Source organism: Etheostoma spectabile, chromosome 4, assembly GCF_008692095.1.
Source record: "Etheostoma spectabile isolate EspeVRDwgs_2016 chromosome 4, UIUC_Espe_1.0, whole genome shotgun sequence".
NCBI lineage: Eukaryota > Metazoa > Chordata > Actinopteri > Perciformes > Percidae > Etheostoma > Etheostoma spectabile.
Window position 1 is genome coordinate 7170323 of NC_045736.1, and position 14647 is coordinate 7184969.

At 38.9% G+C, this 14647-nt stretch overlaps 2 protein-coding genes and 2 long non-coding RNA genes across 5 annotated transcripts in view; 3 read left to right on the top strand and 1 right to left on the bottom strand.

Moving 5' to 3' along the window:
• LOC116687440 (uncharacterized) overlaps window positions 1-6063 on the bottom strand; it is a 19525-nt gene extending 13462 nt beyond the window's left edge. Inside the window, exons 1-2 of one of the 2 annotated variants that reach the window (XR_004331541.1) lie at window positions 6051-6063; window positions 1074-1079 (exon numbers count right to left, since the gene is read on the bottom strand). This is a non-coding gene — a long non-coding RNA (uncharacterized LOC116687440). The remainder of the gene's footprint in view (window positions 1-1073; window positions 1080-6050) is intronic. The other variant, XR_004331542.1, reaches the window with a different exon arrangement.
• The window catches only part of LOC116687442 (uncharacterized), an 18408-nt gene extending 8498 nt beyond the window's left edge, over window positions 1-9910 (top strand). Inside the window, exon 3 of the long non-coding RNA XR_004331543.1 lies at window positions 9438-9910. This is a non-coding gene — a long non-coding RNA (uncharacterized LOC116687442). The remainder of the gene's footprint in view (window positions 1-9437) is intronic.
• LOC116687435 (protein shisa-5) lies at window positions 1387-9910 on the top strand. Its single transcript, XM_032512816.1, has 5 exons — window positions 1387-1628; window positions 2692-2833; window positions 3346-3485; window positions 8076-8357; window positions 9185-9910. Exons 1-5 carry the CDS (start codon window positions 1562-1564, stop codon window positions 9358-9360), a joined length of 807 nt encoding a protein of 268 aa, XP_032368707.1. The 5' UTR covers window positions 1387-1561; the 3' UTR covers window positions 9361-9910.
• Window positions 9911-13050: 3140 nt separating this feature from the next.
• LOC116687459 (uncharacterized) lies at window positions 13051-14433 on the top strand (the record flags this gene model as incomplete). Its single annotated transcript, XM_032512888.1, has 3 exons — window positions 13051-13247; window positions 13319-13448; window positions 14152-14433. Coding segments are annotated over 3 exons (606 nt in total), but the record flags the coding sequence as incomplete, so codon positions are not given.
• Between the last annotated feature and the right edge of the window lie 214 nt (window positions 14434-14647).

Sequence of the window (14647 nt, forward strand, 5' to 3'; positions counted from 1 at the left end):
ATATATATATATATATATATATATATAAAGTAACATCACTACATAATAGTGATCAAACAGTATGATATATGAACAACAACTACAATATCAAGAATAACCAAAATGTGTTAGATTTGTGTGTGTGTGGGTGTGTGTGTGTGGTACATTAAACATGCATAAATGGACAACTATGCATGGGGGAAAGCGTTTACAAAAAAGCAGTTAAATTGTCTTTTAAGATTTTTTTGGAGTATTTTATAGCAGATCCAACTTTCACTTAAAACAGGATGTTTTACTATCTGAATACTTCTTCCACCACTGTCCTCTAGAGTTCAGGCAAATCATCAGTATGAGAATCTGTGCATAATTGTGGGTTTCACACTTTTACACGGACTATGTAGTAGGCTTACAGTGTGGTATCACTAGTACTTTTACTAAAGTAAAAGCTCTGAGTAGGCAACTTCTTCCACCCCAGTACTTAAATGTACAGAGTTACAGTTGCACAAGAGCCTAGGAGGACTGGGTGTTGACCGGGGCCCAGCAGCTCATTTTCCTTTCCAGCTAGGGAGAAAGGACACCACAGCTCCCAACGTAATGTACTTCTTCACTCAGAGTTACGTTATCGAAAGCATGTGTTGAAATATAAAAAGTTTAAAAAAAATATTACAAAATAATATATATAATGAAATATTCTGTTTACGTATGATGCAGACAGGTTAGGAAAATACGCATTATTTGTCTCTGTGAAGAGGTCAAGACCGGCCCTACTGTTTACTATGCTCTCACCTTCCCCTTCTCTTCCTCTGTCTCTAAAGAATTGATTAGGTCATATCTATCATTTAGCATACATGAGGCAACTCATTGTCCCCACTGGAAAGGTAACTGTTGTTCCTGTTTTTTGGGAGCCACCCCTGCTGGGCCAGTCTTACCTAAGAACAAAGGAAATGCATATCCCAGTAAATTTAAATAGACTTGGCAAAATCATGATAAAAGACCTTTACCTGTGACCTCGACCAAACCTGACAATTCAGAGGTGGGACTTGATCTTGAGAAAACATCTGACCAATGGGTAAAGGTTTGATTTGAGGAGCCACCCTCAACTTATTTCTATTTGGGATAGATTTGGGCGTGGAGACGTGGAGATGATTTCGGGACTGGTCTCATGTGACTCCGTTAGGGAGCAACATGGATCAAGTTAAAATCAGCTGCAGTGTTATTATGTTTTGTATCGTTTTGTATTTGTCTTATCATCTTCATCATGCTGTTTTCATTAAACCTTTTCTTAATTCTCAATTGGACCCTCAGCCTTTCTTCGTCCTCATCAAATCAAAGAACGCGTACATGCTTAATATAGCAATTCAACTTTTATAACAAGACACGATTTAAAAGTAAAAAAACAAATACATAGAATGGTATTGTAAAAACATTGAATCTGTCTCCGGAACATGGGCGGGTCGTCGTCTGAGCGTGACTGAGTGACGCAAAGGTGTATAGACGATCTTTGCGGCGGCAGCTCGGTTCATATCCATGGTTCAGATCAGACAGTCGGAGGAGAGTCGTCTCGAGGAGTCTTGAAGTAGCCATGGCGTCGGGCCTGCTTAGTGTTGTTGTGTTTGCTTTATGTGCGGTCCTGGCCCCTTGTGTATCTGGTGAGTTTTACATTTTAATCTCCAAACGGTCGTTCTTTTGTTCTTTGTCTCTCACTATTCCTCTACTGCAGTAGCCTAACGTATGCTCAGTTAGCTAATGCTAGCTAGAAACCGGGACTCAAACAGCCCGAAATGCGAGCGATGTCAGTGACGTTAGCATCGCAATTTAGCAGGAGTGTCTATTAGAGTGGCCGTTTTTGGTCCAAAAGTAGTTTTATTATTGTTAGCTCGGTTCAAGTTGCAAATTGGGAATCAACCTGTTCCCCGTCCATCTTTTTTTTTATGATTCGGTCAACACACCGAGATATTTAACGTGGCTCAACTGGTCGTTGTCAATGTTTTGATATTTTTTTGTTTCCTACCTATTGTCCAACATCTGATCATTTTAAATACAGATTACGTTTAGTCTTTTCTTAAAAATAATCCATAATATATTGCAGTACCGTTACCGTTGCAAAGATGACAATAATCCTCATTGATCAAAAATAAAGGGGGACAAAATATTAAAAATACACGTCAGAATAACGAAATACACCAGAGTTGAATCAGCACCTTTTTATACAGTTGATAGAAAAACAACCGTTTAACCTTCATGCATGTAGGATTTGTTGCAAAATTGTTGTATTACTGCATTACAAATATTAGCGTAATTAGACTGTAGCCTACAGCTGCAACCAAGTAATGTTCTGATCACCAGTTATTTATTCTGTCTATAAAATGTCAGAAAAGTATAGAATGTTTGACATTTTTGCTTGAACACCCCCACCACTCCCCTCAAAAAAAAATTAGTCGAAACAAGCTCCCTGTAACATTCTGTCCATTGATTAATAAATTAATGCACTAATTGTTTAAGTTTAATTGGATTGCTCAAGACCTAGACCATCAAACCAAAAATATGAACCCCTAAAATTAGCAAGGATGCCTTTGTGAGTTGAGGCATGTACGTCTCCTTTCATGCTTTATTACTCCTATTTTACCCATCTCTGGCAGTTCATCACCACCACAGCTTTGTCTTGAGTGGTAGTGAGGCTAACCTTTCCTGCCCCTCTTTGCTCTGTTACAGCAGGAGACCGCGACTGTCTGGCCTTCAATAATAACCCATACCAAAGATGCGAAAAAAACAGTTTTTGCTGCGGTAGCTGTCTCATGAGATACTGCTGTCAAGATAATTCCTATCGTTTTTCTGAGGATCAACAAGAAGACTGGTATTCTATTTTTATTCTGTAATGGATGGTAAATTGCCTCTAACCACAGTTTCTCGTCCCTGTGCAACCTCAGTAGAGGTGTGCCGTTGCAGCCTGTTTTGCAAAGACCATGCAGTCAAGTAACAGGAAGTGGTGTCTTCTGGTGCACGACCACCGACATGAAGCTAATGTGGGAATCAACTGCAGCTTGCAGCAGAAGTCACCTTTAACATAACAGATTAATAAATAATGTTCAGCTTACATGCCTGATGTTCATTTAATCAGCAAAGACAACAAGGAATAGAATTTTATGAACTGGGTAATATTCTGTATTTATGTAATTATACAATGCATGTATTTGTGTTTTTCAGTTGTGATAAATGCAGAATGAATAGTTGTCATGACAAATATTGTGTATTAATAAAGTTCACTATCATAGTGTTATGAGCGCTAATTAAATAAATATTATTGTCTATTATTCTGTACCAGGGAGATAATAACAACTAAAATGTTTTATTTTTATTTTTTTATAGTGCCTATACCCCAGGCAGTTATATGTCAGGATTGCCCATGGCCATTGGTGTTGCTGGCTCCATCGTTAGTTTAATCATCTTCATCAGCTGCTGTGTTTGTCCCTGCTGCTGCCTGTACAAGATGTGCCGCAGGCGAAGACGTAAGTATCCCTCCTCTAGCAATTCAATCTGTCTGTCGTTGTTGGTTATGCTTTTCTGATGCAGAACGGACAGCTAGTCTTTTGGCCAGGATTTGGACCGCCTTTATATTCCCCACGGCTAATGTTTCAGGAGCTCAAAACAGGCTAGGGTGGGATTTATTGATTGGATAGACTTAAAGTAGTAGGTACCAACATGTGGATGCAAACAGTTCTGTATCTGTGTTTGACTCTGATGCTTCATTTTAAAAGCATGTGGTCATGTGTTGCTGCTTGTGCAACATGTAGCTACACATATACATAGGTTCCCTGCACACAATCAACAAGTATCACATTAATGAGTTGCTGACTGTCTGTCGGCGGCTTCTCAACCTACGTAAAATGCATTGTCGGATTTTGGGGGTTGTTTTAAGGAAGAACCCAGACTCTTGGTTTCCAATGTGTTGGAGTATTTGTCCGTCTGGTTTTGAAAACTGTACATCAGGGGATTTGTTTGAGATCTGTTGTCCCACCCACCACATGACTTTCGTTACTGCAGTTACTTAGTCTAACCAATAACACAGACATTGAGACACAGAGCAAACAGGTACTTTATGCAATGAAGTACACTCTGTCCAGAGCTGTGAAGTTCCTGATATTTGTGTTTGTTATCATTCTGCAGGCAGTGCTGTGTTTTACTTGGCTTTTTAGTGATCTTCTGTGGTGAGCAGTGTATCTCGCATGTTGATGACCCAGTATAGTCATCAGGGATTTTTGCTATTTGGAGTTGGTGCAAAAGATCACGCCCGTTAGGGGCCTTTTCATTGTCAATGTTATGAATTAAGCCATAGATGTGATAAAATCCAGCCTTTTATGTTTAAAAACCGCTCTGTGGAAATCTACGATTTGTATGTATATTATGTATTATTTATATGTTGTTGTCAACAAATCCCTCAAAAAAGATTAACCCCAAAACCTGATATTGCTCATTCCTGTGTGGTAAACACATGCCTCTATCACAGCATTGCACAAAGGGAAATGTTTCTTATTTACCAAGAACAAGGGCAATGTAATGTTTTTATACCCTAGCTCGCAACAAGATGTGGTATGTTGTTCTCACAGCTAATGGAAAATGTTTCTTCTTGATTAAAATGTCATCAAGTATGGCAATATAAAATTAAAAGCCACATTCTAGTTTATGTAGATGTTTATTAATAAATAATCATATTCACAATAAAATAAGCCTTGGCTGGCTGCCTACACATATCGAGGCAGTGCACGTAATGGAAGCCTACACTAGCAGCTAGTGTTGGCTATTTGTTTTGTTTAATGCTAAATAAATTCATAAAATAACAAACAAGCTAAGTTGTTGAGGCAGCGGTAGAGCAACTCTCTTTTTCTGCAATGTAAAATTGCTGTTTTTGTCAATGGAGTCTGGTGGATTTTAGAGAATTAGTAAACATTTCAGTTCCCCTTCAGAAAGGGCTCTGACAGCAAGATAAAGATGTGAAAATATTCTAAATATAGCGTACACTTAAGGCTCTGACGCTCCAACCCGACGGCCGACATTCGGCAGTTTAGGCAGTCGGACTGACAGTCTCCCAGAGTTGGTCACAAAAGTGCCTCGTAACACACCAAAGCGACGTCAACTTGAGTGTACGTTCTGCTCGAGACACAATACGTCTCCATAACAGCAGAGGGCACTAATCTGTATTGTTGCCCAAAAAATTTAAACCGACGGCTGATTGGACGAACGCGTCTCGTGGGTCTGGCTTCTCTGGAATTTCCAAAACCAGACCATATTGGCGGCTCATTTGGAATACAATCTCATATTTTTCAAAAATAGTTTACGAAATGTGTTTCTGAAACATTTTAAGCGAGAAATAGTCCATGCAGTTGCTGAATCTGTTTCGATTTCAGATCAACAAAGGTCAGTTTAAAAGATTTTCATCAGATTTTGAGAGACTCTAGTCACACTCATCCCGCTCGCATTTGCGGGCTAGCACTCCACCAATCAGATTGGTCATTGAGTCCAACTGCTCTCCTCCTGATTCAACATATCAGGTTGGCAAAAATGACGACAATATGTAACACACTGAATTTATTTTACTATTTATTTGTTAAGTGTTTTTAAAGATGGAAACCAATGGGCTTCCAGCTGAGCACCATGGACTGGGATTAGTTGACAATAACAGAAATACAGAAAATTGCCAGCCTCATTCCTAATACTATAATTTTAAATTATCTTGTATTCTTTAATCTTCATACTATTAACATTGACACTTTATTTTCATGTTTCTGCTACAGAGTTGTGATTTGCATCCTTGTTGCCTTATAGCAGGCCCTGTATGCCTCTGAGCAGCAGACACTGAAAGAATTTTATGTTTTTTTGAGATAAGACCTCAGAATCAAACTCAACCAGTCTTCATGTGCAAAAGCCCCCCTATCATTAAGTCTGACTACTCAAAGTAAGCTTACAATAGCTTTACGACCTTTCTTCAGCCAAGCTTCTGTCTTTCATAGTTTCATCTACATCTCAGATCTAGATCATAACAATATGGAATGAATTATTTATTTGCCTCTGTCTACCAAATGTCATTCATTACTAAAAGTTAGAGTAATCTTGAGACAAAGCCAGTGAACCTCATGCATAGGACAAACAGAATATATTTTTGCAAGTATAGTATGTTTTGGTTAAATATTTTTGATATTTTTAGTTGGTGACAGACACATTTACAAACTGTTTACAGTAGTAATGCACATTACCAGGGAAAACCTTGGCATGGTAATTTCCACGCCTTGTTTTTTATGAGCTTTGTGCAATCACAGAAAGACAGCCTGCATCCTGTTTTCTCCAATTACATCAGGGTGGATTTAGCTCAAGTGTATGTCTCTATAGTACTCCAACTCAGTGTTTCTGTTGCTGGATTTCTACTTTTGCTCATTTCACATCCCAGTGCTTAGACTCTCTTATCACTTATCTGTTTGTGTCAACAAGTAACCCTCTTTTCTAAATGAATTCCTTAAAAAGTACCCGCAGTGGAGTAAAGCACCTAAGGACTGTGTGTGTGTTTGTATTGACACTTGAGTTGACAATACTACACTGGCCCTTCCTCTCAGTTTGCTTTTTAAAGCCAGCTGGTCCAGGTTTTTCCATGTAGCGACTCAGCTCTGTCAGAGCAAGCACTAGGCTAAAAAGAATGTGGATTCCCCCGACTTTGGCTGTTGCAGGCTGGGATCACATCCAGGAATGTCAGAGCTCCACCTCTTGTGACTCATTGTTTCCACATCAACCACAGTGGGGAAAACTCAAGACCATGCCACGTCATTTACAGGAAGTGGTCATGATGACTCCCATGTGGTGGGGTAGTGACTGACACACACGCACACGCACCTTTCCTCGAGATTTACACTTTATTTGGAAACATTAGAATCCCTGCAAGGTTATTTATATAACATTTATATCTGGCAAGTAACAAAAAAAAGGTTTTTAAAAGTTGCGTACCAAATCATGTTTAGTTTTCTTGGTACTTCCTAACCATCCCCATCCTTTACTGTCCTATGTTCAATTTTAGTTTCTTCTTATGAGAATATTTGCTAGGAATACAATTATAGATTCAGTGATTTGTGTAAGCTGAAAAACATGGCTCAGGGCAAAAAATGTCCAAAAAGCACACACTGCTACTCACAAAGCTTAATTTGTGTGAAGCCAAAATTATACCGTCCTCCAAGCAGATAGTATAAACAGACCTACTATGCTGTCCATGTACGTGCCCGTTCCGGAGTATAATCGTGCCCTAACAAGAAATGAACTAAAGTTGACTCACTGAAGATTTCTCTTCTCTGGATCGCTTCTCTGGATTTTGGCAGCTGGACAGTCAGAAAAAAACGTTTAGGTGGAGTTTACTGTGTAAATGAAACTGAACCTAACATTGGTTGGCACTAAACTAAAACAGTGGTGTACCCCAGTGGAAATACACCCTTGATTCCCTGTCCAGTGTAATATGAAATATTTGTTTGTGACACCAAATAAAGTAACATTCATAGGACAGGACAATTTGTAGAAGCTTGTTGACTTTATAGTTTTTCAGCTCCGTTTAATTACAGTCACTGTCACGTTTGTACAGTTGCACGAATAAGTCTAGTTAAGTAGTTAAGCATTGCTGCGTACTTGTGGAACAAACAGATTTTTTCTCGGTTTGACATCTGCACTTCTCTTTTTTTGGTAATGGTGTCATACTTTGTTCACACCATTTTGTAATTCTCTGTGTAATTGGTGGTGATGCTTTGGAAAGAAATGCTGGTAAACATTGTGAATTAGGCTGAATCTTATTTTGGGGAGTATGTGTTGCTGTTAGTTGGTATGTCAACCCTTGCTGGTCTCATTTACTATGTTATCCGGCATTACCGGTAAATCATGATTTCCCAGTTTACCAAACAATCAGCTCAGACTATTTGCTTTTGTTAGTCAAAGCTATTTTAATGTAGTTCTCTTTATTTCATTGCTCTGCAGAACTTCCCATTACTTAAACTGAGACTGTTATTAGACCTTCTACCTATGTTATATCATCCGTATATATTTAAAATGTGTTTCTGTGTTGATTTGGCATACAGCTGTGATGACTACCACTACCCACACAACAGTGGTCACCACCGCTCCCCAGCAGTACCCCCAGCAGCCTACTGCAACACCTGGGCAGCCTCAGTCCTACCAGGGGGGCCAGTATCAACCCTACCAATCCACACCAGTGCAGCCGGGTTATGGAGCCCAGCCCATGCCCCAGGGCTACGGAGCGCAGCCAATGCCCCAGGGCTACGGAGCTCAGCACATGCCAACATCACCCTACCATGGGCAACCGTTCATGGCTGCACCACCACCAACATATCAGGAAGCCAGTGAGTGTGGATTTTTATAACCTAAACAAAGAGGTGCAGATGTGATTGTGACAACAGCCTGTGACAACTTCCCTTTTTATAACACCCTGCCAGTATTTATTTTGTTAACAGAAATAATGATAAAACATATTTGTTGACAAGACACTAAATTATAAAGTAGCCTTTATGAACTGTGAGCAGATTTTCAAGCATTGATAAATTGTGAATGATTGGATTGGATGTGGCTAAAACTACTACTAACTAACTAACTTTCTGAAAGTGTTAGACAACAAGTTTGAATTTATTCCAACAGCCTTCACTCTCAGAGATTCATCTTACATCATCATCATCTTCTTCTTCATCTGCTTAAAATTAAAATGTTCATTTCCCAAGTAAAGTTAGTACACTCTTTTTCTTTTTTAAACAATAGTTGTCTGTGTACTTCAAACTGATTTGAGGTTTTTCTAAAATGCATCTGCAGGGAATGGACAGAAATTAAGTTGATGATTACATAGTGTTTTCTTTTAAAATCACAGCATACTCAGAAAAGAAAACTAATAAATATAAGTGCTCTTTACCACAGTATAATGACACATTACATTGTAGCTTTAAAAATAAAAATCATTATGCAATTTCGGTGCTTTAGAATACCATCAGTTGGAAGTGGAGGTAGAATAATCGCTGTTGAAATAAAGTTTGGTTATGTCTGGATTTTGTTAAAAAAGGAAAAAAAAAGGAATGAAACATTTATGGTTACTTTGCTTGACAGAACTGAACTTGTGGTTACTGTTGAAACATATTCAACCCTTTCATCCTCCCATCCTGCCATGTTTTCTTTTTGTGTACAGTCGGCCCTGGCTTCCATCCCAACCCGATGCCTTACAGCCAGGCTGCGTTCACCCCAGGCCAGCCAGCGTACCCTCTGCAGCCTCCTGTCCAGCCTCAGCCCAACGCTCCACCCCCACCCACAGGCTACCTAGCCCAGCCAGCGTACAACCCCGATTATATTGCTCCGCCCCCTTAGACTGGATAATGAACCATACTGCCTCACTCTTGGCCACTTTAAAAGTGCTCCAACATTTTCAATCTTGGCAGAACTAGAAATGTGTCTTGCTTCACGTGTTTGGGTGGTTAAATATTGGAATGTCATGACATATTTGTAGTTGCTGTGCAAGTTGCCAAGAGAAAATGTTGATACCTCTCAGCTCGTATTGCATTGACTTACAATATAGTATAGTATATTACAATATAGTGTTGAGATTAATTTTTTATTTTTTATATTTAAAATATTTTTTAGAGGCTCCACATTATCATCTTGGTAAATGACACATAAAACTACTGAGTGTATTTTAAAAGAGTAGACATTTTCCAGCCTTCTGGACATGCCTCAAAACCTCCCTCCCGTTTCCCATTGTTACTATGCCCTGGCCAAACCTGCCTGACCTCTTCATTCACCATCTACAGAGATTGAAATCAGACTCAGGGGTCTAACTTTGGAGGGGTTTTGGTAGTCACGGGCATAAATGCATTGCTTTTCTGCCAGTATTTAAAACGGATAAAGTGCTTTAAACCTTTTTTTATGTACTTTTATAAGGCTGTATATGTGCGGGAACAAATCAAGTCCAAAGTGTGTAATACTTCGCACTAGAAGTAACATGGAAAGGATGCATTAGCCAGGTTTTCCTCACATATTTTAATGTGCTTTTCAATTGCGCTCGCTTGAGGTGGCTTTTGCCTTTTCTTTTTTTTTTTTGAAAAAGTTAATGCGCTAAGTGGGATATGGAAACGCCTTTGCAGAATATTCCATAACGTGTCTTCTTTACCGTACAGCATGAAACATGGCCAATACTCGCTGACATCAAAGAACAATTAAAACCTGTCCAATTAAACCAAATTGCTGATCGCCCTCTTCCCTCTGATTCTCTCTCATAAATGGGTTAGATGGCCAAGATGACCTGCTTTGTTTCCAGTTAGCAACCTTAGCTTCTGCTACTTCTATTTTCACTGGTGGTGATTGCAGCCATGCGTAGCCTATGGTGTCAACTCCTGACAAAACTACGCTGTAGCCGCTGTTTGTTTGCTCACCAAAAACCAGTCGATGAAAACCCGCCTAATTCACATTTCTTTTTTGCAACATTTCAAAGGTTTACTTAAAATTTGCTTGACAATTGAATAGAAACTTGGCTATTGTCACTTGACTAACGTTTGAGATAAAGGGTCTTATTTTAACCTTCCAGCAAAAGGGAACGTTCATCATGTTAATTCAACAAAATAAGCCTCGCACACAGAAAGTTTTATGTGTGCATGTAAATGGGAGAGTTCACTTGAAGTTATGTCTCCTTTTTTTCTCAGGTTGTTTTCATTCATTGTTTTCATCTTACAACATAACAGTGTAACTGAGCTGAAATGCATCGGCAGCTTTGAATGAAATAACCAAAGGAGTATTTTTTTTCTTTTTATTTAACCAAACATCCACAAAACAATACAAATGGTAAACTTACGAAATGCAAGAAACAATTGGGCCTTTAAGCCACATTACTTTTATCAAACTTAAGTGTGCATGTCATTCTTAACAGTTTCAAGGCACAATGAGTAGGACTTCAACAAAAAACATTGTACTAATTCAAAAACAATCCCTCTCAATCATCACTTGTGTGGTGGGGTCTGTATCTGCAGAGACCCTGCCTGTATTTTCTTCTTTTATCGCTGTGTTTGAGTCATTTCTGGGGCTTCAACATTTATAAAAACGTAGCGACCAGATCGTAAGCACTCATCCAAGAGGAAGCTACGGAAATGGCAAACAGCGCAGAGAAAACACAAATTTAGCGACGTGAAATGCCAAGCGGACAAAGCTTGTTCCAAAACGAGGTGGATTCCGGGGTTGTCCTTCACCCGCTACCCGGCAGCATAACCCTCGTTGAGTGGTGGAGGAAGTCCACACTTTAAAATTTGCTTTTACAAACCGCAACCGACAAATTCTACTCGTTCTACCTTTTAAAATCTCATTTTGTAGTTATTTGTGCACTTTTGCTTGGTCTGTTTCACCTAGTGTTGTGTTACTTTTACTTCACTGTACATTCAGTTCAACCTGCCACATTATGCAGCCTTTCAACTTTGTGCATGTTATGAATCTTTAAAGGTCATCATTTTGTATTTAGTGTTGTGTTTTTATTCTGGAAATTATCATCTTTGCCTATATTTGACTGCACCAGCGTAGCAGTCAAGTTTGAATTAGTAGTCTGTTCTAGTTTTACTAACTAAATGAACACACCTTCCTTGCCCTGCTTTCTGTCAACTGAAATGACTTGAACGCTGTTTTGCTAAATTGACTTGAGGATTTCAGTCACAACTCGTATGTCGAGCCAGCCATTTATCTTTTGAGCCACCCTGACTTTTTAACTTCTTCTATTTAGACTTTGGTTGTGTTCAAAGAAAAAAGTACCTCATATATTCAATTCATCATATGTGAGTATCAGTGGGACATCTTTCAGAAGAGCCTTCAGTCACGTCTATGCTTTTACCAGCTGACATATTGGATATGCCAGCTAATGAAAGGGGCCTAAATGTCCTCACATCTGTAATTTGCTAAACAGTTATTTGTGAGGAATATGCATGTGTTTACATTGGTCACACAATTTGTCTGTGTACTTTCTTGTAACCTTGCCTTTTGTGTAAGATCTGTCTTTATAAACGTGCTCTGCCTGTGATTTCAGTCTTTTGGTCAGTGTTGTTTCTTCAACATGACTTTGGTTAGTGTTTTTATTGTGGGTGGGTGTGGATTATAGCCATTGTTCTTTATAAAAGACATGCCAGCAGAGATTTATTATTGTTCCATCTGTTTCTTGTCCAAGAGTAACTGTCACTGATGCTACTTTGACAATATATGTACATTACTTTTATTTTGTTAACGCCCCACCACTTCTTCTGCAGAGTTCAATAAAATGTTTATTTTCTTTTTCCCCAACTTTGGTTATTGAATTTTCCGAATAGATGCACTATTATGCACTTATGTCTACACAAGACAACTTAGAGAGACATTTGTAAGTGACCCCAAACTTTTGACTATATATACAATAACTATAACAGGGATAGGAATACATTATCATAGTTAAACAAATATAAAAGTTAGTGAAGAGTTTAGGATTGGACCTTGGAACCGATTCAAAAATTACAATTTCAATGGAAAAGTTGTGAAATGTGGATGGTTATTTCATGGGTTTTCTTTATTACCATAAAGGCAAATCCATAAAAACCTTGCAAAGAAAATGTACATTTTAACTGAATGTGTGCACATAAAGAGAGGGGAAGCACAGCTAGTGAGCAATTTGTTTTATTTCGATCATACGTGTAAATGCAACATGTCTTGTCTTGTTTGTTTTGGTGTTACCGTCTTGGCCTGCTCACAAAAGAAAAATGTGGCAGTACTAGGATTTACAACAATACAACCTTTGTTTAAATGCTGCACTTCCTTTTGCAAAAATCTTTCATTGATCAGAGAGTGGCAAGTCTTTCCCATTAAATGAGGAATGCTGTTGGGCTACTTGCTATAGGATGGGACAAAAATGAAACCTAAACTACCCAAACAAGTTAGATCAGTTCCTTATCAGGTGCCACTGTTTCACAACTTCTCTGGCAGTAACACATGCTTTAAAGTCTATTTATGTATCATCAACTATTTAGTTGTTTATCTTATCAATGATGTGTAAGTGCTTAACCTCTCACCCTCGCTATTCTTCACCATCACCTTGTTTTACATGTTACAGCTGATTACTGTAGCAGCTACTGGGAGACAGATGGTTACTACCATGATACTCAGCTTTGTGGCTCTCGATACGGCCTTGGAAACTGCAACAGAAAGTACCGCTGCAGTGAACACCGTCTAACTGAAGAAAAACGAGAACGCTGTACAAGGTGCGCTCCTGTTTTGAACAATATGAGCGTTTTTAAGAAATTAAAATAGCTCTTTTCATAGTTTTTTTTAGCCCAGGCCTAGCTATGACAAAAAAAAGCCATGTTTCCAATCTTCTGGGAAGCATCTTAGGGCCTATTTTTCCTAGTATTCTGTGCTTGGGTCTCATCATCTGCTGTGTGGCCCCTTGTTCTACAAGACGTGTCCAAAATGACACAACCAGAGACCCCAAAGGAGGACACATTTTTGGTTACAGTTTAGTTTAACGTAATACTGTATGTGCAAACGACCACAATTAAAGGGTTAGTTTCACATTTTGGGAAATCAGTTATTAGCTTTTTTGCTGAGAGTTAGACAAGAAGAATGATAGCTACCACTCTCATATACTGTATGTTTGAATGCTAAGCTAATTTTAAAGTTACTGCTAGCAGTCGGCTTGTACAGCTTAGCATAAAGACTGGAACCAGGTGGAAACAGCTAGCCTGGCTCTGTTTAAAGGTAATATAATCTTCCTAACTAGACCTCTAAATCTCACTGACTAACCGTTGTATCTTGTTTACAACTTCACAGTTTTATAGGCAGTTATGTGCCAGATATTTGCTGGTCGCCACCAGTTGCCAGGCAGCCAGCCGGACCAGTAACTTTCTAAAATCGCTACTGGTTGCCTGGCAACTGGTCCCAACCAACAATTATCTGGCACACAACCTGCCATAAAACTGTGATTTGACGTTTTTTCACATTAGTATTTGTAGAAATTAAAAAAAATATATATGCAAAGCGGGTAATTAGTGAGCTTTTGAGGGGCCAACCAACTCTCAGCAAGAAGGTGAATGGCAAATAGCATATTTTCCAAAACGTTAAACTTTTCCTTTAAACAAAAACCTTATCTTTTGTTTCACTCTATAGTGGCCCACTTTGTCTCAGTCAACAAATCACAAAATATTAGTACCTTATCTTCAAACCAAAGGCTGTCTACAACTTACCTCTAGCTGCAAAAAAAACACCCTCACCATAGTCAACGTGCCACAGCAGCCACTCGCTCCCTCCGGACATCAGCCAGGTTACCAGCCTGTACCTGCCCAGACTGGATATGGAGGCCTGCCCTTCCCTACAGCACCTGCACCGCCATCGAACATGAAATCTACTGAGTTATTTTATGACATTTATAAACATAGAGGTGGCTGAGACTGAATCATCCTGGGAGGGAACATACAGGATAGCAGGCTTGGTTGATATCACCCAGTTGTCTGGATGTTATGTTTCATTTTGTACTGTGATTTACTATGGGTTATCATCTGATTCCCATTAATAAATCAGTGTTGTTTCTCATTTTTTACTGACAGTAATAATAAGAATCTTTTGAGAATATGTCTGTTGATAAATTTTGTGGATAAGACCAACT